We start from the raw sequence: 21,398 nt of genomic DNA, 5'->3' as shown, positions 1-21,398 counted from the left end.
AAACTGGAAATCAAAGCAGTAAAAAAAAAAGTACATTCATAGTGGCCACTGAGCTAACAATCTCAAGTCTTTCACATCCATGTACTTATTTCTAGGTCCAAGTCCCGTATTTTGCACTCGATGAAAGTTTTTCACTCAAAGTTGGGCAGACTGTTGGCTCTTTGAACACGTATTCTCCAGTGCTTTAATGTCCTTTAGATACATCAGCAGTCCCTGATTGCTTGGAGAGGTTTCCAGTTAATGGGGATTTGATACTTTGCCATCAGCAATGTTAAATGAAGAGACCTCTTTGTATAAATCCATTGTGACATCCTTCACAGTCCATAACAAGCACAATTGACGTCAAGATGAAATTTCTATATGTAATAAATTGTGTCTTACTGCTTATGAATACATCTCCAACTGGAGACATGTCCAGAATGCATGTAAGAGCACCAACGGGAGTGGATGGCATATGGACAATATGGAGAACTTCTTTTATATGCTAAACTATGCATGGTAATGTATACTTTGTGTAGCAAAGATTACACACTGTACAATTACTTATTTTGTTACATTAAGAGTGTATTTTGTATTGTTCCTGATCATTCCCCAGAAGTGTTCATTTCAACATTCTTTTACCATCTGTTTAAATGGATTATACATTTTATTTTACCTATAACATTATACCAGTAAAGATTAGAAAATGTCTTTTGCAGGTCTCAACTGCAACTCTTACTGATCACATTTCTCACCTCATTACGAAAGATCACATTAATAAAAGATATTCAATATTTGCAAATAGATTCAGATTGTTTTGAAATTGTTTAAATTAATTAAAAGACTCTCCATCAAATAAATAATTAATCAGAATAGCTTTGATTTTGAAATATTAAACAAAACATGACAACTGGAAAAAATCTTTGTTTATATCCAGTTCTTTGTACCTAGGATTTTTCATATGTTAAATATACATTCAGAATTTAACTTTTTCTACTGCTCGCACATACAAGGTATATCGTTTTTATATACAAATAAATACATACAAACAGGGTTCAGGAAGCAGTTACCAATTGCAAAGGCAAACATCTGCACATACTTCTAAAACACTAACCTTGCAGAAACTAAACAGTTTGCACACACACAAATCCCATTTGTCCAAAGTGTAGTTATTTGTGTTTGAAAAGCACAGATGTAGGTATTTGTACTCCCCAATATACATAATTCCAAAATAAGGCTGCATTGAAAAAAATCAGACCCCAAAATGCTCATTTGAATTTAAACTGTGCATGTCTACTCTATTTAACAAGTTGGAGTGCCATTAGTATTACTGAAAAAATGAATGGCAAACTGTAGTTGGGCCACAGTATAAAAATAAAAATGCTAGTCTATATGTAAATGTTTATACCTACATTTATCATAGCAATTAGATCTCTCACAGAAGATAAGAGAACTTAGTCTAGAGCTAAGTAGGAATTGGACTAATGCCATTGCAATTACATTAATATGGCTAGTAAGTGAGGCAATCTGCACCTGGTTCTCTACATCTCAGACTTTGGGATAATAAAGATTCATAGTTTTACTCAAAAAGCTATTCAAAATCTACTTATATGATGGAACCAGAAAACAACCATTTGTATATAAATGTTTACTAAATATATACTAACGCACAATCGACTGCAGCCTTTATTTCCACCCAATACAAACATTAGATCTGCATAATGTGAAGAGCAAGACACAAACTGACAAAAGCCAGAAAAATTCAAAGTTATAGGTGCAATAATGTCCATTATTCAAACCAGCCACAGAAGTAGAAGTCAAAGAAGAGTTTTAGCCTCAACTACTAATCTTGTTGCATTTGTCATTTCACAAACCTAGATCCAGATTCTGGCTGGCACAGTGCATACATGCAGGCCAGAAAATAAAATAAGTCAGCAGCACTGTGCAGTGGAACAATGCTGACCACTCCAGTTCTTCCTCCGGGAAAAAGTGAGGAACTGCTCTGCAGGTCCTCCGTGACTTATAGTGCACAGAGATGCAACAAGACACAGCCAGAGAGTAAGACGATGCAATGTGCATGTTTAGGGGCATATGCATATTTGATTCCCTGACTATACAATGACTGCTCCATGCAAATTGAGCTATGACCCCTTGCAAATTATTCCTATTGCTTCCAGAAAGAGGCTATCCATGGGAAAGTGCATATAAGGTTTATCATAACAAGGATCTCTGAGCACAGTACCACTGCTTGTGGCAGAAGTCCTTCTGCTGCAGTGCAAACATCAGCCAGAATTTGGCCCAGGTATTGAATATCCTTTGGTATTTGTGTATTATAACTTTCAGAAAAAAGTTACAATGGTTTATTATAGTTTTAGCAAAAGAAAAGGCACACATTTGAAATGATAAACTGAAGGTATAAAAAGTAATTTTAAACAGGTTTTTTTTTTAAAAAGTTTTATTTATGAATATTTCAATTATTTTTAACTTGCAGAGTAATACATGTTTCAGTTATACACATCCAGGCAGAGGGAACATTACAAAAAGAGCATTTGAAATAGATTATTTGCACCTATAACAGCCAAATGGGTTCCCCGACATTTTGTAAATAGCATCCATCACATTTGCTTGCAGGCTGGGGCATTCATAAAGAGCTGTACCTTACAACATGAGAGCACTCCATGGTAGTTGCAGATTCTCAGCCAAAACAAAAACCTTGCACAAAATCAGGTGACCGCAACCCACACATTTTGAATAATCACATTCTACTATGTCTGAGTCTCTGGTAGCATATGACAGATAAAAGCCTCAAAATAAAATTAATGTAAAATGGGAATGTAAAAGTAAAAAAAAAAACAAAAAACAAAAAAACCCAACCAAATATGGCTCTGCACTGGCAACCATTTAATTATGGATTTTTTGAGCAGAAAAGTAGGTTGATTTGTATCAGCATTTATATCAGCATGTATGGCTCATCAAGGCAATTGATCTTTTAAATAAAAAATACTCAACTCTTTAGAAGGACATGAAAACATACTATTCTACGCAAGTTTTTTTTAGCAGAATACATTTCAGGGTCCATTCCCATTGTTAACAAGTGAGCAGAGTATTCAGAAAAAGGAGGAACACTTTTTCCACTTTAGTCAGTTTTGCTCCTGAGTAAATGTGACCTTGTTTGAAGCTCAGAACATTCTAGCAGCATCCTTTCCCTTACTATTTGTTATAACTAAGGCTATGAAGGTGTTGACAATTGTACTTGACTTTGTTTAATCTGTCCCAGAAGATAATGGAAATTAGCTTTTAGCTATTTAAACCTTAGTAAGTGTAATTTTATATGGAATAGTTGAATTATTATTCGTTATTCGTTATTTATAACTGAGCTTCCCTCCACTGAAGAAATCCAGTTTCACAGTTGATCTGACTGATACATTTTCCCCCACGAGCTGACTCTTTCTGCATTATGTATTCCAGCTGGTTATGTTTTAGATCTGAACTCAGATGTGTACAAATCTCAACTTCACTTTGATTCGTTTCTTCTCAGCCTAACTATTCTTTGCCGCATGCACTTGGAGTTAGTATAAAGCAAAGCTGTTTAAAAGATTATAATAAGTGTCCTACTATATTGTTTTTGACATTGCTTATTTACTCAGTAAAAATTCAGAAGTAGGACACACACGAAACTACATAAATCTAGATAACAGAATATTAAAGATTTTTTTCTGTTTTATAGATAGTAAAAGTAAAGAGACATCATGGAGGTTGGGCCCAATTGTGTTCTCTTAGTCTGGTCCTGAAGTTTTTTTGCTGTAGGATGGCTACCTTTAAATCTGCTATTGCGTGTCCAGGGAGGTTGAAGTGTTCTCCTACAGGTTTTTGTATATTGCCATTCCTAATATCCGACTTGTGTCCATTTATCCTTTTACGTAGAGACTGACCAGTTTGGCCGATGTACATAGTAGAGGGGCATTGCTGGCACATGATGGCGTATATAACATTGGTGGATGTGCAGGTGAATGAATCGGTGATGATGTAGTTGATCTGGTTAGGTCCTGTGATGGTGTCAGTGGCATAGGACCAGACTTCAAAGAGAAACTGCTCAGCTTCAGTTTTTTTTGCAAATTTGACACCATCAGCTCAGGATTAAACAAAGACTGAATGGCTTGCCAACTACAGAACCAGTTTCTCCTCCCTTGGTGTTCACACCTCAATTGCTAGAAGAGGGCCTCATCCTCCCTGATTGAACTAACCTCATTATCTCTAGACTGATTCTTGCCTGCATATTTATACCTGCCTCTGGAAATTTCCATTACATGCATCTGACGAAGTGGATATTCACCCACAAAAGCTTATGCTCCAATACATCTGTTAGTCTATAACAGGGGTCTCAAACTCAAATGACCCCGAGGGCCGCATGAGGACTAGTGCATTGGCCCGAGGGCCGCATCACTGACACGCCCCCTTGCTGCCCCTGGCCCCACCCCCAATCCCTTCCATGAGGCTGCCCTGTCTCTTCTCCACCTCCTCCCCTAAGCGCGTTTAATAAATATATACACTCAGTAATGCACCTCACTCAAAGGACAAAACACGCACTTAGATTTACTGCCTAAGGCTCTGGGAGGGAGTTTGGGTGGGGGAGGGGGTCTGGATGCAGGCTCTGTGCTCGATGCAGGCTCCAGGCTGCGGCAGGGGGTGGGGGTGCAGGCTTTGGGACGGAGTTTGGGGATAGGAGGGAGTGCAGGGGTGAGGGCTGTGGGGCTGAGGATGAGGGGTACATGATGCAGGAGGGGGCTCAGGGCTAGGGAAGAGGGTTGGGCTGTGGGGTGAGGGCTGTGGATGAGGGGTTCATGATGCGAGGGGGCTCAGGGCTAGGGAAGAGGGTTGGGCTGTGGGGTGAGGGCTGTGGATGAGGGGTTCATGATGCGAGGGGGCTCAGGGCTAGGGAAGAGGGTTGGGCTGTGGGGTGAGGGCTGTGGATGAGGGGTTCATGATGCGAGGGGGCTCAGGGCTAGGGAAGAGGTTTGGAGTGTGGGGTGAGGGCTGTGGATGAGGGGTTCATGATGTGGGGGCGCTCAGGGCTGGGGCAGAGGATTAGGGTGCGGGGGGATGAGGGGTTCATGATGCGGGCGCTCAGGGCTGGGGAAGAGGATTAGGGTGCGGTTTGGAGAGGCTCAGGGTAAGGGAAGCCTGGGCTCAGGCGCTCGGACGGAGACTCGGCGCTCTATGCGCCGAGGCTCCAGGAGAGGGGCGGAGGCGGGAGCCTCCGCTTTTCTCTTGGGGGCCCCTGCGGAGCTCCCCTGGGGAGCTCCGCGGGCCGCAGGGAAGAGCTCCGCGGGCCGCATGCGGCCCGCGGGCCGCATGTTTGAGACCCCTGGTCTATAAGGTGCTACAGGACTCTTTGTTGATGCCTAGAAGTGTCTGTTACCTACCAAGCTGAGACATTTCCTTCTAATATTTGCTATAATCTGAAATAATGTAGAAAAAGATATGCAACAACATGGAGGACGACATAACACAAATTCACTGTTCAGTTTATAGAAGTCATGTTTTTACTTTATCTTTCATGAAGTTTAAAAGTATCAGCTGAAAGAGATACTTTACTTAGGAATCTTAAGCAAAAATCTAAATCAGGAGGAGTTCGAGAGCAGCCAGTTTTTCATCTTAACCATGTTGGCAATGTCTCTTTAAAGATGTTAAAAAATTCTGTAGATCGAACTTCTGACAAATATATATATTTGTTAAACAGAACCTTACATTGTTATGGTCAGCAAGGCCACTATGTAAAAGCAGCACCTCTTTCTTAAGCCTTACTCCTATAAGCTGAGCATATACAGCACAGTTATAGGAATATGAGATAATGGTTAATTAAACCCTAATTGCAGAATCTATATTCATGGTGATGAAGTATAAGGCAGAAGCAGCACAGCTTGAGTTTCGTATCTCAGGTTAAGTTTGACTGCCAGGTAATATGCCCATGATTTAGTGGTAAAGGATCAGATTTCATGTGGAAGTAACTGATATACTAACTTAGAACCTCACAACTGTACTTCAACCTGTACCATTTTAAATTTCATCAGACAAATGTTTTCTTCTCTCTTCCTCTGCCCCCAAGAGAAAACTACCAAAACCATTTTAGTTTTTAAGTTTTTAAAATGTTTGAAGATTTAATGGGAAGCACAAATGTGTCTCAGATTACTACAATTGCATGTACTGGTATATAATGGGGTTATTCAACCTGAATAAAAAATATGCCTGAGAAAAGCAGATGCCCCAACACACCATCATTTAGCAAATGAGCCATGATTTGCTAATACTAAGCAAAGACATTTAACATAAATTGAGACTAAAATTTTCAAAAATAATTTAAATGGCTCTGTAAAATATCTATTATTTGGGTAAAGTGTGATCTTTGCCTTGTGTTTATATAAGCTTGTAATAAAACAAGGCTTTGTTTTATTTATCTGAATAATACCCAGAGAGAGAAACTGTGGCAATTATACAAAATAGAAATAAGTGAATACTCAAGATCTTCTTGAATGGCAGAAGTGTGGTGGAAAAACTATATGAAAAAAGCAATGCATGGATGGATCATTTCACACATGACTCTGGTAACTGATTAAAATGCTGCTAGCACGGACACTTTTCTTGCATTTTTCCATAGAATTGGAAGTTCCCACAAACTTCAGTGACAATGGAGTTGAAAAGCTTTATCCAACTGGGCACAGAGACAAGGTCCAGTGAACATATTTTGGTTGTCCTTTCAAAAATTAAACAGACTACATATGATATTTCACTTCAACTTCAGTAGTATGTGAATGAACTTTAGCTAATATCTCATCATTTCTCAGACCAATTGTGAATACATCCAAGTCAACATGACATATTGGATAATTAATTTTCAGTGTTTACCTTTATTAAAAACAAGGATTTTGTTGTGAGAACAAATAATCTCTCATTTGTAGCTTGAAAGCCCAAGATAGGATCACTGGCTTCCAGGGTTGCTACCAGCTGCTTAGCAACCTGCCCTACTTGTCTTCCCTCCTTCCTGTTGTAGAGAACAGTGGATAGAGGAGTGGGCTGTCGATAGATGAACACTCGACGCAGGCACTCACAAATAGCAGCATAGGAATAATTTGGAGGACAAGCGGTGAATTTCTTGTCTTGCTTTGATGCTTGGACATAACCTGCAAAGCATACAGATATACAGAGGCAAGAAAGAAAGTCAATATATATTTCAACTGTGCTTTATATTGCCATTTCAGAATCCTGTGCTTATATTTTAAAATTAATACACAAAAAGATCACAAAAAGATAAAAATACACATAAAGGACAATTTAGTACCAATGGCTCCCTTTGTCCTCTTAACACTTATCTCTGACACCTCTATGCATGCCCCTCTCTATGCCTGAAGACCCCTTCTTGACAGAGACATTCTTCCACTCTCTCTTCCTCAGAACATATTTCTTCAGTGAGAACTATGAGGCCTGGTACCAATTCCCAAAGAAGCGAGAACAAAACAGCTATTAGCAAAACTCTAAACACCACACACCGTATTCTTCAAAAAACATACAGCACTTACTCTCTGAATACTCACTGAAATGTCTATAGGCTACATTTGAAGAATTTTTATTCTTCAAAACCAGAAGTTAAATTAAGTCCGTTCTTTAAGAAACGTAGCACCCTGTACACATCGTTTTTGTCCCAACACATCCTAACAGTAAAACACAGATCCATCAAATTCCTCATAGAGTTATAACTCACTGAATTATTATGCATAGGCAACATCAGGGGCTGAAGAATAAATATTTTCCATCACTGAATAACATTAGACAACTGTCCTCTTTCAAACTGATTGCCATCCAATATTGTGTCAAATGGGAGTGAGGCTATAGGGCCGATATTAGTAAAATGGGCTACCATCTTCCAAGGGTAGTTTGGCTTCACTCTCATTGAAAACTATGTGGCCATTTTGAAAAAGACATCTCTGTTAGTAGCAGAGACATTCTATTTCTTCCTGTTCCCCTAGGGCAGGCCTGCACAACATGCGGCCCGCGGGGGGATTCTAAATCCCCCACACATGGCGCTCTGCAGGCAGCCCAGAGCCCTTTGAATCCCGGCCGCAGCAGGGAATCAAAGGGCTCTGGGCTGCCCGCAGGGGCAGGGAGCCCAGAGCCCTTTAAATCCCAGCCACGGCCGGGAATCAGAGAGCTCTGGGCTAGCTAGCCGGGAATCAGAGGGCTCTGGGCTGCTAGCAGCCGCGGGGAGCCCACAGCCCTTTAAATCCCAGCCGCGGCTGGGAATCAGAGGGCTCTGGGCTGCCCGGAGAGATTCCCAGCCGTGGCTGGGATTTAAAGGGCTCAGGGCTACCCGCGGCTGCTGGCAGCCCAGAGACCTTTGAATCCCAGCCCACGGCCGCTGATTGCCCCCTCCCCGGACCCCTGCCCCAACTGCCCCCCCAGGACTCCTACCCCCTATCTAAGCACCGCTGGTCCTTGTCCCCTGATACCCCTCTCCCGGGACTCCTGCCCCTAACTTCCCCCCAGGACCCCACCCCCTACCTGTCCCCTGATAAACCTCTGGGACTCCCATGCCTATCCAATTGCTGCCTGTCCCCTGACTGCCCCTCTGAACCTCTGCCCCATCCAACCCCCCTGCTCCCTGTCCCTTGACTGCCCCCCAGAACCCCATACCCCTTCTCCAACCCCCAGCCCCCTTACCGTGCCACTCAGACCAGCGTGTCCGGCTCCGTGCAGCTCCAGACAGTTGCTGCCATGCTCCCCCACGGAGCCCACAGCCCCCTCCCCCCCCAGCACCTGCCTTCCAGATTTGAACACCTCAAAATTCAGGAGTGCTCAAGCTCAGTTTGGGCAGCTTTTACTTCATTTCTCCCAAATCAAATATACTGATCCACTGTAACTTGCTGTAGAAAAAGTAGGATAAAATTGAGCAAGAAATGCTTATTAGGACTGGAATTGCTATTTTCAACAGCCATTGCCTTTTTGTTTGTTTGAACGGAAGACAGTGATATTGCATTGGCAAATTCCCCATAGAAAGAAAGAGTGGAACAAAAGAATAATAAAGGCACCTCAACGTTTCCTCATTTATGGAGGACAGTCTTATAATATGCATCCAGATATCCTCCAATCACACAAGCTGAAAATTGTTCCACTTTACTGCAGCTCTGTAACCATACGGGAACCAATCCTGTCTGTGTTTTGTGCACATCCAAAATTCCTGATGAATGACCCGCCCTGGGAGCGAGTTACCAGTGATCCAGGGCTGGGGCGGCAGGAGGTGAGGGAAGGAGGGGGGAGCCCAGGGCTGGGGCAGCAGCAGGTTGGAGGGAGAGCACTGGTGGGGAGGAAAGGGGGAAGCCCAGCGCTGGGGCGGCAGGGTGTGTGTGTGGGTGGGAGGAGAGCCCAGGACTGGGGCAGCAGGAGGGTACAGGGGGGAGCCCAGGGCTGGGAAGGGGGACAGCCAAATTTTTTTTTGCTTGGGGCAGCAAAAAACCTAGAGCCAGCCCTGCCGGGTTCCCCCAGCTGCCGGAGCCCCAGGCCCTTTAATTTGACCCTGAGGGCTCCCAGCCACCTCTCTAGCTGGGAGCCCCTGGTTGATTTAAAATCAAGTATCACCTCCCCACCCCCAACCTTCCTTTTTGGCCCACAGCTGTTTTGGTGGGGCGGTGCTGAGGAAGGAGGGTTTGTTTCCGCAGGGCTGGGCGGCTCTGGGGCGGGGTGTTTCTGCCGGGCCGGGAGGTTTCGGCCCTCAGCTGTTTTCTTTGGAGGAATGTGGCCCTCGCCGCTTTACGAGTTGTGCAGGCCTGCCCTAGGGTGTCATTACAGGGCTGAACTTAGGTTTTTTGGGTACCTTAGCTGTCCATACCTTAACATGTTGAGATTTATTTTATGTTTAAACCTAACTCTAAACTTCCTAAGTTTGTAAATGCTTGTTTTTGGAATAAATACAACATTCCTGCAATGTCTGTATTCTTAAGTTACTGATATTTGCTCAACCTTAACTCCAGTTTAACACAGTTTTATCTGGAAATAACTTGTTACTACTAAGCTAGACAGCCAATGGCACAGATAAGGACTGAAGGTTGCTCTAAGAGGTAATCTAGCCCAGCCCAGGAAAAGTTTTTATAAAGAGTGCTAGCTAATACATTTAATTCACATATTTTTAAATCCTAGTGTAGACAAGGTACGTCGGGTTTAAAAACAATCCTGGGGGTAAGGGAGTCTAGAGCCAATCGCTACCATATGATATGTTGAAATACGTCTTGACCTGTTTACATTGCGGCTTAAAAGTAAATGAACGTGTTTTAATTAATTTTTAAATGTCTTATTTTCTTAGTCTAGACATAGCCATGGCAGCAACATTGGGTTGGTAGCAGAATACAGACTGCTGAGCAGCCGGAAGACAAGGAAGATTTCAAGTCAGTCAGGGACTTAGAAGGGGAAAGACCAACACTCCCATCCTTCCAACCAGCTGCAGTAATGAGAGGGGAATAAAACCCCTGTAAAGTTATTTGGAAAGGTACGTCTATACTACCCGCCGGATCGTCGGGTAGTGTTCGATGCATCGGGGATCCATTTATCACGTCTCGTCTGGAAGTGATAAATCGATCTGTTAATCGATGCCTATACTCCACCTCGGCAGGAGGAGTAAGCTCAGCTGACGGGGGTGCCGCGGCAGTCAACTTGCTGCCGTGAAGATGGCCAGGTAAGTCGAACTAAGATACTTTGACTTCAGCTACGCGAATAGCGTAACTGAAGTTGCGTATCTTAGTTCGAAACCCCCCGCTAGTGTAGCCCAGGCGTAAGTGGGGGACCCTCAAAAACCAACTTTTCCTTTACAGATTCATGGAGCTCAAAGCCAGAAGGGACCATTAGATCATCTAGTTTGACCTCCTGCATCTCACAAACCATTACATTTCACCCAATTACCCCTGTGTCCAGACCAATAACTTGTGTTTGGTTAAAACATAACTTTCAGAAAGGCATCCAGAGATGGAGAATCCACCGCTTCCCTTGGTAGTTTGCTCCAATGGTTAATCACCCTCACTGAAAAATGTGTGCTTTATTAGGGATGCAACATGGAAAATCTTTACCTCATCTCTCTCACACATACAATGGTGACTACTGCCAGGAAAGGGAGCGAAGGCACTGTTCTTTTGGCTCTACTTCACACAAAGAGGAGGATTTGGTCCCAAATGATCACAATTCTCCAATCACTCTCTATGTACTGTGGGACTGATTTCAGACCAGCAATGAAAATAGGGAAAAGAAGAGAACAGGACTAGAGGCATTGTGTTAGTGAATAAAATGAGCACTGTGGATTCTGTAAAACTACCTTCTTTACCCCACAAGATGCTCACTTACTACCACTGACTGGCTCTAGCATGATATTTCTAATGTTTGGTTGTAGATAAACAAGGTGGTGACGTATGTCTTTTCTGGCAAATAAAAGGTAACTAGATTAGCACAGAAGTGTAAACTTCAACACGGTACTGTAAATGATAGTACAGTAAGGAGGAAAACATGGAGGAACAATGATGTTTTTACCCCCACAAGCACAGAAAGCTTGAAGAGGAATTTTAATTTTCTTCCATTGATTTCCAAAATTATAGAAATATTGGTGCACCTAAAGTCTTAAACGAGTATTAATGATTAATTGTAAGATGCTTAAAATTAATTACTACTAGTTTAGAAAAAGATTTGCCTTGTCTTTTTTTAAAGCATTATAAAACCAGTTTGCATACAAAAATAATGACAAATATACAAAGACTGAGAAATGATAGCAGATTTTAAAGGTACTTGAAGCCTAAGGTGACATTAGATCAAGGTAAGAAGCTGATAATAAGATAGTTCAAGTACAAAATAAAACAACAAATACAAAAGGAAAAGAAAATCAGGTATGAGAGTTCAAATCCCAAAGCAGACGGCAAACAGTCTGGTTTGATTAGGCAGGCCACTATCCAGAACAAGTGTGTTCTCAGACTTTGCTGAAGTTATAATAGAAGTGAAGGATTTCTTAGCTTCTCTCATTGATTTAATGTGGGCTTGTACCAATGACCAGTGTTTACTGGACTGAGATCTAGTCTTTTCTGCCCTCCTATTTCATCTGTTGGAAGTCATTCATGAGTCATGATGACTAGGACAAACAAGGTGAAGACAAGGGGCCACCACGAGAGCAGTGTTCTGTGGTCTGTTGCATTCTACTAGCTTATCAATATCCTAGTCAGGCAGTTCATTGTTTCTGAGCTGCAAGTCCTGGAAATCTATGGGATTCATAAACTTGCAAGCATGCAACAACAGTTATGTCTGCCTCTAACTGGAGGCGCTGGGATGACAGTTAGGCGTTTTTACTGTGGCTCCAGCACACTCACTGAGGCAGAAAATAAGTTCTAGAGACCACGGGGAGGGACCTTATAGTTATCACAGTGTATGTGAAATCTTGTGCTTGACTGATTTTGATGGAAATAAGATACAGATCTCAGAGCTACAACCTTAGATTCAGAAATAGAAACCAGATTCAAAAGGCTGAAATAAAAGAAGAGATATTTTATTAATAACTGGTTAATAAACTAAAGGACAATACTGGCATAAGAGCAAATGGATATAAACTGGTCATGAACACATTCAAGCTGGAAACAGAAGAAAGCTGCTAACCATCAGAGGAGTGAGGTTCTAGAATAGTCTTCTAATAGGAGTTGTGGGGGCAAACAATGTAATTAGTTTTAAGAAAGAGAACTAGACAAATTTATTAGTGCAACTGTGTGATTTGATTGTTTTTGATGGTACAGGGGTAGCGTTCAGCAGCCCTGGGGATCACTTCTGGTTTATGTCTTATGTTCCTAAAAGTGCACGTTTCAGCTGGCCATCTGCAGGAGTAAAGAAGGGATGTTTCTCTCCCGCAGTGTATTCTGAGATTTTTTTTTTAAATCTCTCTCTGTGATGCATCAGGATTGGCTAAGGATGGAGATGGGACGTAGGATGGGGAGGGCCAAAGCTCTAAGGTGGCACCAAGCAGGTGCCTGGTTCGCTGGGATTCTTGCTCACATGATCAAGGCCTAAATGATCGCCATATGTGGGTTCGGGAAGCAATTCTGCCCCAGGTCAGATTGGCAGTCACCTTAGGGAGGGGTTTTGCCTTCCTCTGGAGCCTGGAGCGCAGGTCACTTGCCAGGATGATCGGAGTATATCTCACTTAATCAGTTTCCTGCCATGTGGGGTCTTGTGCACTTGTGCACCTTGTTCCTTCCTATTTCTGCCTGTGGCACATAATATGTCTAGTCTCCTGTGGGCTGTAATACTTTGGTCTAATTTCAGCTGCTGGGTGGTGTTGATGGCCCATGAATCACAGGTCAGGCTAGATGACCTGGTGGTACCTTTTGGCTTTGAACTCTATGACCATGATGTCTACAGACCAGCAGCTAGATAAAAATAGCCAAGGTGTAAAAGATGAACAATATCAGTCTCCTTGCTGCCAAGGTTAATTATTTAAAAGAAAATTACATGATAGTTACTAAGATGAGCCTTCATTTTAAATGTGAAAAGCTGAAAAATACAAAATGTGAATGTGGGGCTACTTGGCCTGTCACCTGGAACTTAAAGAGTCACCAGACTCTGAAGACCACTTATTAAAAATGTACCTTGCCATGAACACACTACACCTGTACTCTATGCCCTGCACTAAATGCCTGCTGGTTTCTGGTAGACTTTAAGATGCTTGCTGTGAGCTAAAAAGCTTGAAATTGCCTGGGGCCTACTTACCCAAGAGACACTCTCTTTTCCTGGGTCATATGGCCACAGCTGAGGCCAGCAGTGGTACTCAAGCTGAAACCCCTCATTATAAAAGGGAGCTTTCTCTGACCGTTGAGCTCCCCTCCATGATCTGAAATAGCCCAAGTCTGTTGACATTTAAGGTACATCTCTTCTCCCTGATATTATGTCAAGTATTCTTAAACCTCTTGTTCACATATTTATAAACATTTAGTTATGAAGAATGATGCACTGACCTCAACGTTCTTGTGATTAGATAACCTTTCTAACTTCTAAGCTGATCTTCTGTCAAGGCACAAACATTACCTATACCTTCTGTTCTAGTATTTCTAAAATTAATCCAACATTCTCTCATCAATAGAATTAATGTACTAATCAATCAAAATTTAATTAGAGTAACTCATGAACAAAACATAGATCTAATGGAAATAAGATGCCAAAACCTTGAGTAACATTTGTTAGAAAGAGACAGGCCACTGAACAGTTCATTCCATACCTAAAGCATTGAAAGTTGCAATGTGCTCCCACATACTGTCTGGTTGGTCAGATCGTGGCTGCCAGAGAAGAGCATCAATATCATGCCGCAAACAGAAGCAAGGCATTTCTTTGGGATCCATCACTGCTGAGAAGAGATACTGGTTGCTTCCAAGATTTACCTAAAAAAGAAATTAAATAAATCTTGAAGATGAATTCAAAAATTGCAAAGTACTCACAATATAAATAGCAGCAGATTTTCTGTCATATATACAGTTAAGAGACTTGGTATAATTTTAGGACCTGGGAATGTTTTTTTGCAATATTGTATTACTGAAACATTTGTTTGCAATGTTGTTGTAGCCATGTTGGGCCCAGAATATGAGAGAGACAAGGTGGGTGAAGTAATATAATTTAATAGACCAACTTCTGTTGGTGGAAGAGAAGCTTACAAGCTTTGCAGAGCTCTACAGCTTGATGGTCTCTAGGATATGGGTTCTCCAGCTGGGTGTTGAGGCACCCAGGATGGGGTCACAAAAAGGTTTCTAGCCATTTAATTTTATTGACTCCGTTTGATCATAATGATTGGGTTTCAGACCACAGCCCTAACTATCAGGACAAATTCTATTCACTTTCCACATTGAGTGATTCCCACTGACTGCTGTAAGACATCTTATATGGGAAAAGCTAGAAGGATTCACCCCAGTATCCTATCTAAACACAACACACAATTAAATGTCACATATCACTTTAATTTACTATGAAACAGTCTTCTTGGATAATTAACAACAATACGTTTATGTAGCACTGTAGCTACCAAATGCTCAAGAAGGTGGTTAGTATTATATGAAAACGGGAAAGTAATTAAGTGGCGTGGCCAAGGCCACTGAAGGATTAGCAGTCAGGAGTTCCTAGTTCCCAGTTTGATGCTCAGATCACAACTATATTTTCTAGAGGAATAAATGTACCTGAGATCTCCTTTACACCTGAAAATGTTCTCACATGCCAAGAGTATAGCAGTTGTTGCTAAATTAAGATACTCTGAATTATTGTAATTTGAAGCAGGTGATGGAGATGTGAGATTGCTACACCTGGTTTCAGATCATGCTACAAGTTTATTAGTATTATTACTCCTCTAAGTAGGTTCTGTAGGATATTGAATCTTGTAGATCAGTACTTTGGTAAGGGTAGTCCCCCCAGTACTTGGATTTTTATATTGATTGTTAATTATTTGTATTGTGTAGTACCTAGAGGCCACAGCCCCATTATGCTGGGCACTGTACAAAAATATAATAGAGATGGTCCATTCCCCCCAAAAAACCTTACATTCTAAGGATAATATGAAAGACAGCACGTAGATACAGCAGATGGAGAACAGACACAGAGATTAAATTATTTGCCCAAAGTTATGCAGGGAGTCTGCAGTAGAGCTTGGAACTGAACCCAAATCTTGTAAATCTAGCCTCAGCTATAATAGTGTGAGATAATCCTTTTGCAAAGTCAAGCCTCAGCTACAAAGCATCTAGAGTACAGGTATTGAAGGGTATGTGCTGTTTAGGAAAGACAGAAATAAAGGCAAAGGTGGTGGAGTAGCATTGTATATCAATCATGAGGTAGACTGTAAAGAAATAAGAAGGGATGGAATGGATAAGACAGTCTGTCTGGGCAAAAATCCCATTGGGGAAGAAAGCCACTACAGCCTCCCCTGAGATAGTGCTTGGGGTGTGCTATAGACCACAGGGATCTGATTTTGATATGGATAGAGACCTTTTTAATGATTTTAATGAAGTAAATACTAATGGGAATTGTGTGATCATGGGACACTAACTTCGCAGATATAGACTGGAGGACAAGTGCTAGTAATAATCACAGGGCTCAGATTTTCCTAGATGCGATGGTGAAGGAATCCATCAGCTAAGTATCAGAGGGGTAGCCGTGTTAGTCTGGATCTGTAGAAAGCGACAAAGAGTCCTGTGGCACCTTATAGACTAACAGAAGTATTGGAGCATAAGCTTTCGTGGGTGAATACCCACTTCGTCAGATGCATGTTCACCAAGTAGTTGCTGAACCAACAAGAGGGGATGCCATTTTAGATTTAGTTTTGGTGAGTATGAGGACATCATAGAAGAAATGGTTGTAGGGGACAACTTTGGTTCGAGTGATCCATGAGCTAATTCAGTTCAAACTAAATGGAAGGATAAACAAAAATAGATCTGGGATTAGGGTTTTTGATTTCATAAGGGCTAACTTTAAAAAATTAAGTACATTAGTTAGGGAAGAGGATTAGACTGAAGAACTTGTGGATCTAAAGGCGGAGGAGGCCTGGAATTACTTCAAGTCAAAGTTGCAGAAACTATCAGAAGCCTGCATCCCAAGAAAGGGGAAAAAATCCAAAGGCAGGAATTGTAGACCAAGCTGGATGAGCAAGCATCTCAGAGAGGTGATTAAGAAAAAGCAGAAAGCCTACAAGGAGTGGAAGATGGGTATGGATCAGCAAGGAAGGCTACCTTATTGAGATCAAAACATGTAGGGATAAAGTGAGAAAGGCCAAAAGCCATGTAGAGTTGGACCTTGCAAAGGGAATTAAAACCAATAGTAAAAGAGTCTATAGCCATATAAAGAACAAGAAAACAAAGAAAGAAGTGGGACCGCTAAACATTGAGGATGGAGTGCAGGTTGGATAATCTAGGCATGGCCCTATATCTAAACAAATACTTTGCCTCAGTCTTTAATGAGGAGCTGAGGGATAATGGTAGGATGACAATGGGAATGAGGATATGGAGGAAGATATTACTACATCTGAGGTAGAAGCCAAACTTGACAAGCTTAATGAGACTAGATCAGGGGGCCCAGATAATCTTCATCCAAGAATATTAAAGGAACTGGCACATGAAATTGCAATCCCATTAGCAAGATTTTTTAATTAATCTGTAAACTCAGGGGTTGTACTGGAGAATTGCTAACATAGCTTCTATCTTTAAGAAAGGGAAAAAAAGTGATCCGGGCAACTACAGGCCTATAAATTTGACATCTGTAGTATGCAAGGTCTTGGAAAAAAATTTGAAGGAGAAAGTAGTTAAGAACATTGAGGTTAATGGTAATTGGGACAAAATACAACATGGTTTTACAAAAGGTAGATCATGCCAAACCAATCTGATCTCCTTCTTTGAGAAGGTAACAGATTTTTTTAGACAAAGGAAACACAGTGGATCTAATTTACCTCGATTTCAGTAAGGCACTTGATACGGTTCCACATAAGGAATTATTACTTAAATTGGAAAAGATTGGGATCAGTATGAAAATTGAAAGGTGGATAAGGAACTGGTTAAAGGGGAGACTACAATGGGTCATACTGAAAAGTGAACTGTCAGGCTGGAAGGAGGTTACTAGTGGAGTTCCTCAGGGATCGGTTTTGGAACCAATCTTATTTAATCTTTTTATTACTGACCTTGGCACAAAAAGTGGGAATGCGCTAATAAAGTTTGTGGATGACACAAAGCTAGGAGGTATTGCCAATACAGAGAAGCAGGGCCGCCCAGGGGAGTGGGGTAATTTGCCCCAGGCCCCGCAGGGGCCCCCACGAGAGTTTTTCGGGGCCCCTGGAGCGGGGTCCTTCAGTCGCTCCAGGGGCCCCGGAAAACCCTCGTGGGGCCTAGGCCCCCGGAGCTTCTTCCGCTCCGGGTCTTCGGTGGCGGGGGGGGTCCTTCCACTCCAGGGCGGAAGAACCCCCTGCAGCCGAATTACTGCCAAAGCGGGGGCCTCCCGCCGCCGAAGACCCCAGGCCCCCACTTTGGCCCTGCAGAGAAGGACCGGGATATCATATAAGAAGATCTGGATGACCTTGTAAACTGGAGTAATAGTAATAGGATGAAATTTAATAGTGAAAAGTGAAAGGTTATGCATTTAGGGATTAACAACAAGAATTATTGTTATAAGCTGGGGACGCATTAGTTGAAAGTAACAGAGGAGGAGAAGGACTTTGGAGTATTGGTTGACCATGAGCCGCCAATGTGATATGGCCGTGAAAAAAGCTAATGCGGTCTTGGGATGCATCAGGTGAGGTATTTCCAGTAGAGATAAGGAGGTGTTAGTACCGTTATACAAGGCACTGGTGAGACCTCATCTGGAATATTGTGTGCAGTTCTGGTCTCCCATGTTTAAGAATGAATTCAAACTGGAACAGGTACAGAGAAGGGCTACTAGGATGATCCGAGGAATGGAAAACCTGTCTTATGAAAGGAGACTCAAAGAGCTTAGCTTGTTTAGCCGAACCAAAAGAAGGCTGAGGGGAGATAGGATTGCTCTCTATTAATATATCAGAGGGATAAATACCAGGGAGGGAGAGGAATTATTTAAATTCAGTACCAATGTGTACACAAGAACAAATGTATATTAACTGGCCATCAGGAAGTTTAGACTTGAAATCAGACGAAGGTTTCTAACCACCAGAGGAGTGAAGTTCTGGAACAGCCTTCCAAGGGGAGCAGTGGGGGCAAAAGACATTTCTGGCTTCAAGACTAAGCTTGATAAGTTTATGGAGGGGATGGCACGATGGGATAGCCTAATTTCGGCAATTAATTGGTCTTTGACTATTAGCGGTAAATATGCCCAGTGGTCTGTGATGGGATGTTAGATGGGGTGAGATCTGAGTTACTACAGAGAATTCTTTCCTGGGTGTCTGGCTGGTGAGTCTTGCCCACATGCTCAGGGTTTAGCGGATCGCCATATTTGAGGTTGGGAAGGAATTTTCCTCCAGGGCAGATTGGCAGAGGCCCTGGTGGTTTTTCGCATTCCTCTGCAGTGTGCGGCACTGGTCACTTGCTGGAAGATTCTCTGCACCTTGAAATCTTTAAACCATGATTTGAGGACTTCAATGGCTCAGACATAGGTTTGATTCAGGAGTGGGTGGGTGAGATTCTGTTGCCTGCATTATGCAGGTCAGACTAGATGATCATAATGGTCCCTTCTGACCTTGAAGTCTATGATTCTTTGGACAGCAGCTCCTCCTCCTCTACAGCAGCTTCCACAAGCATCCAGGTTCTTCAGATGTAATAGCAGTTGTAAAAGATGTGAAGTAACTCCAGCAGTCAATAGGGGCTTACTGGAACAAGGAGAACAGCAAGGACAGATTTCCTAGCCATCAGCAGGCAAAGAGCTGCCAGTATGGCTGGAGTCAAGAGCATCAATCAGGTACTTTATGGAGAGTGGGCAGTGAGATGTAAGAAATTATATTTTTACTAAAGGCTGAAAATATGCTCAACACTGGGCAAGATGGAAAGTCCAAATAGTCTATGCGCCAAAAAAGTTTACAATCTATCAGACGGAAGGGTTCCAAGTAGTAAAGCAGAAACAAGCAGACCAGCCGGAGTGGACATCGAGGAGCACAGCAGAGTGTCACAGAGAGATGTGTGTAGGAAGTGGGGACTGAAATGAAGGGAAGAAAATGGGAGTGAGGGGTTTTGGGGAAAATAAATTAGATTTTTCAGGTTTTACTAACTGTAAACTTCATTTCACGTAATCAGAGATATGGTTTGATTTTAACTTTACCTATACATGTACAGATTAACCTAGCACTTTAACTGTATCTTTGCAATTTCTAGGATCCCTATCCCCATGGTATCTTAGAGCTACAATCACCAGAGATATTGTGGGATCACAAATGGGATCAAGATCCATGAAATGCTCTCTCAGGAAGTGGCCCACACTGAAAGGGTTTCAGAATCCATTATGGGGCTCTGTTTTTTAACCACTGCTTTTTAGTACAAATACAGTTAGTCTCCACAGCCCTAAAATCAGAAGATTTCTGTAATAATACAGATGCACTCCACACCTACCTGGCTTTCTATGACAACTCTGGCTGGCTCACTACAAAAGCAACTTTCGCTCTCCCGGCATTGACACCTCCTCATCAATTATTGGGAGTGGACTACATCCACCCTGATTGAATTGGCCCTGTCTTTTTTCCAGAAGTAACTGTAGTATTTTGAAAGACGTGATCAGTGATGTTTAAGATGGTTAGACATATTATTGTATTTCAGCATTGCAAATGGCAAGATATAACAAGCATATATTTTGCATGGAATTGACATTTCTATGAACAGATCATTTGGATTCACGGTGTATACTGCAACCAGCTACTTTGCAAAAGGATTATCTTACACTATTATCCAAAAGAAGCAGAAACAACCAAACAGAGTGAAGAACTATGCAAGTTTGAAGCCATCATGGGTTTGCAGCAGCAGGAATCAGATGAATCTAGGACAGAGCCCTCTGCCTCTTCCCTCACACAACCCTGTTCAACTGGCTTTCCTCTCAAAAATCTATGCAAGACATCTCACATGACATTCAATCATGCAGGCCACACTTTGTAGTCCAGATTGAATATTGTGTGTTCAGTTAGGAACAAGTGGCCTGCATGTGTGGCTCATGGACATCAGAGGCCATATGGTATCCTGCTGGATATGAGTGTGTGTGTGTGGGGGGGGGGGAAGGTTGGGAGGAGCCACCAAGTGGGAGCAGGGACAGAAAGTCGAGAGGTAGGGTTGAGTGCTGCCACCGTTTACCCATTCTGCAAATCAGCCAGCACCCCCCAACACAATCCCCAGCTTCCACCCAGCCCTCAGCCACTATACCCAGCTACCTTCCAGCTCCATGAACTCTACCTCCAACCACGCTCATCACTGCCCAGCTCCCCTGTGAACAGCCCCACAAACCCAGCTGTCTCAAACTTTCACTTTCCTTATCCCCAGACCTCTGCCCAACCTGCTCTCCCAATTGCTGAGCCTGTTCTCATCTTTCCCAGTGGACAATCCTAGTCATTCCAAATTTCCACTTCCACACTACCAGAAACCCAGCTGCCCTGGCTTTCCCACTCCAGAGAGCCCCTATCCAGTACCCATCTATGTCCCAGACATGCTTCACCATCTATTCACCTGCCAAGTTTTCTGCAGCTCTATGTCCTATTCCCACCACTGCTTGGGGCAGGATGTGTTGACCGTAAGCTGAAGTATATGGTTAGATACAAATTAATTGGGTAACACAGATGCGTTATCTTGCAACATTTGACTTTGTTTCTCCAGGGGAGGGGAAGTGAAGCAATGGGGGAAGAAACATTAATCTTAGTTGGACATTGTGTCTTTGCACACGTATGAAGAGCAAGGTAGGGC

The 21,398-nt window shown here is 42.4% G+C and overlaps 1 protein-coding gene across 1 annotated transcript in view; it reads right to left on the bottom strand.

Moving 5' to 3' along the window:
• Positions 1-5,353: 5,353 nt before the first annotated feature.
• NUDCD1 (NudC domain containing 1) overlaps positions 5,354-21,398 on the bottom strand; it is a 154,906-nt gene continuing 138,861 nt past the window's right edge. Inside the window, exons 9-10 of the mRNA XM_045005329.1 lie at positions 14,255-14,414; positions 5,354-7,157 (exon numbers count right to left, since the gene is read on the bottom strand). Coding sequence (XP_044861264.1) covers positions 6,865-7,157; positions 14,255-14,414 — 453 coding nt within the window. The 3' untranslated portion in view covers positions 5,354-6,864. The remainder of the gene's footprint in view (positions 7,158-14,254; positions 14,415-21,398) is intronic.

The sequence above is a fragment of the Mauremys mutica genome, chromosome 2 (assembly GCF_020497125.1).
Source record: "Mauremys mutica isolate MM-2020 ecotype Southern chromosome 2, ASM2049712v1, whole genome shotgun sequence".
Classification (NCBI taxonomy): Eukaryota; Metazoa; Chordata; order Testudines; family Geoemydidae; genus Mauremys; species Mauremys mutica.
Note: the sequence above shows the minus strand (reverse complement) of the source record. Positions and strands in the feature narration are given on the sequence as shown.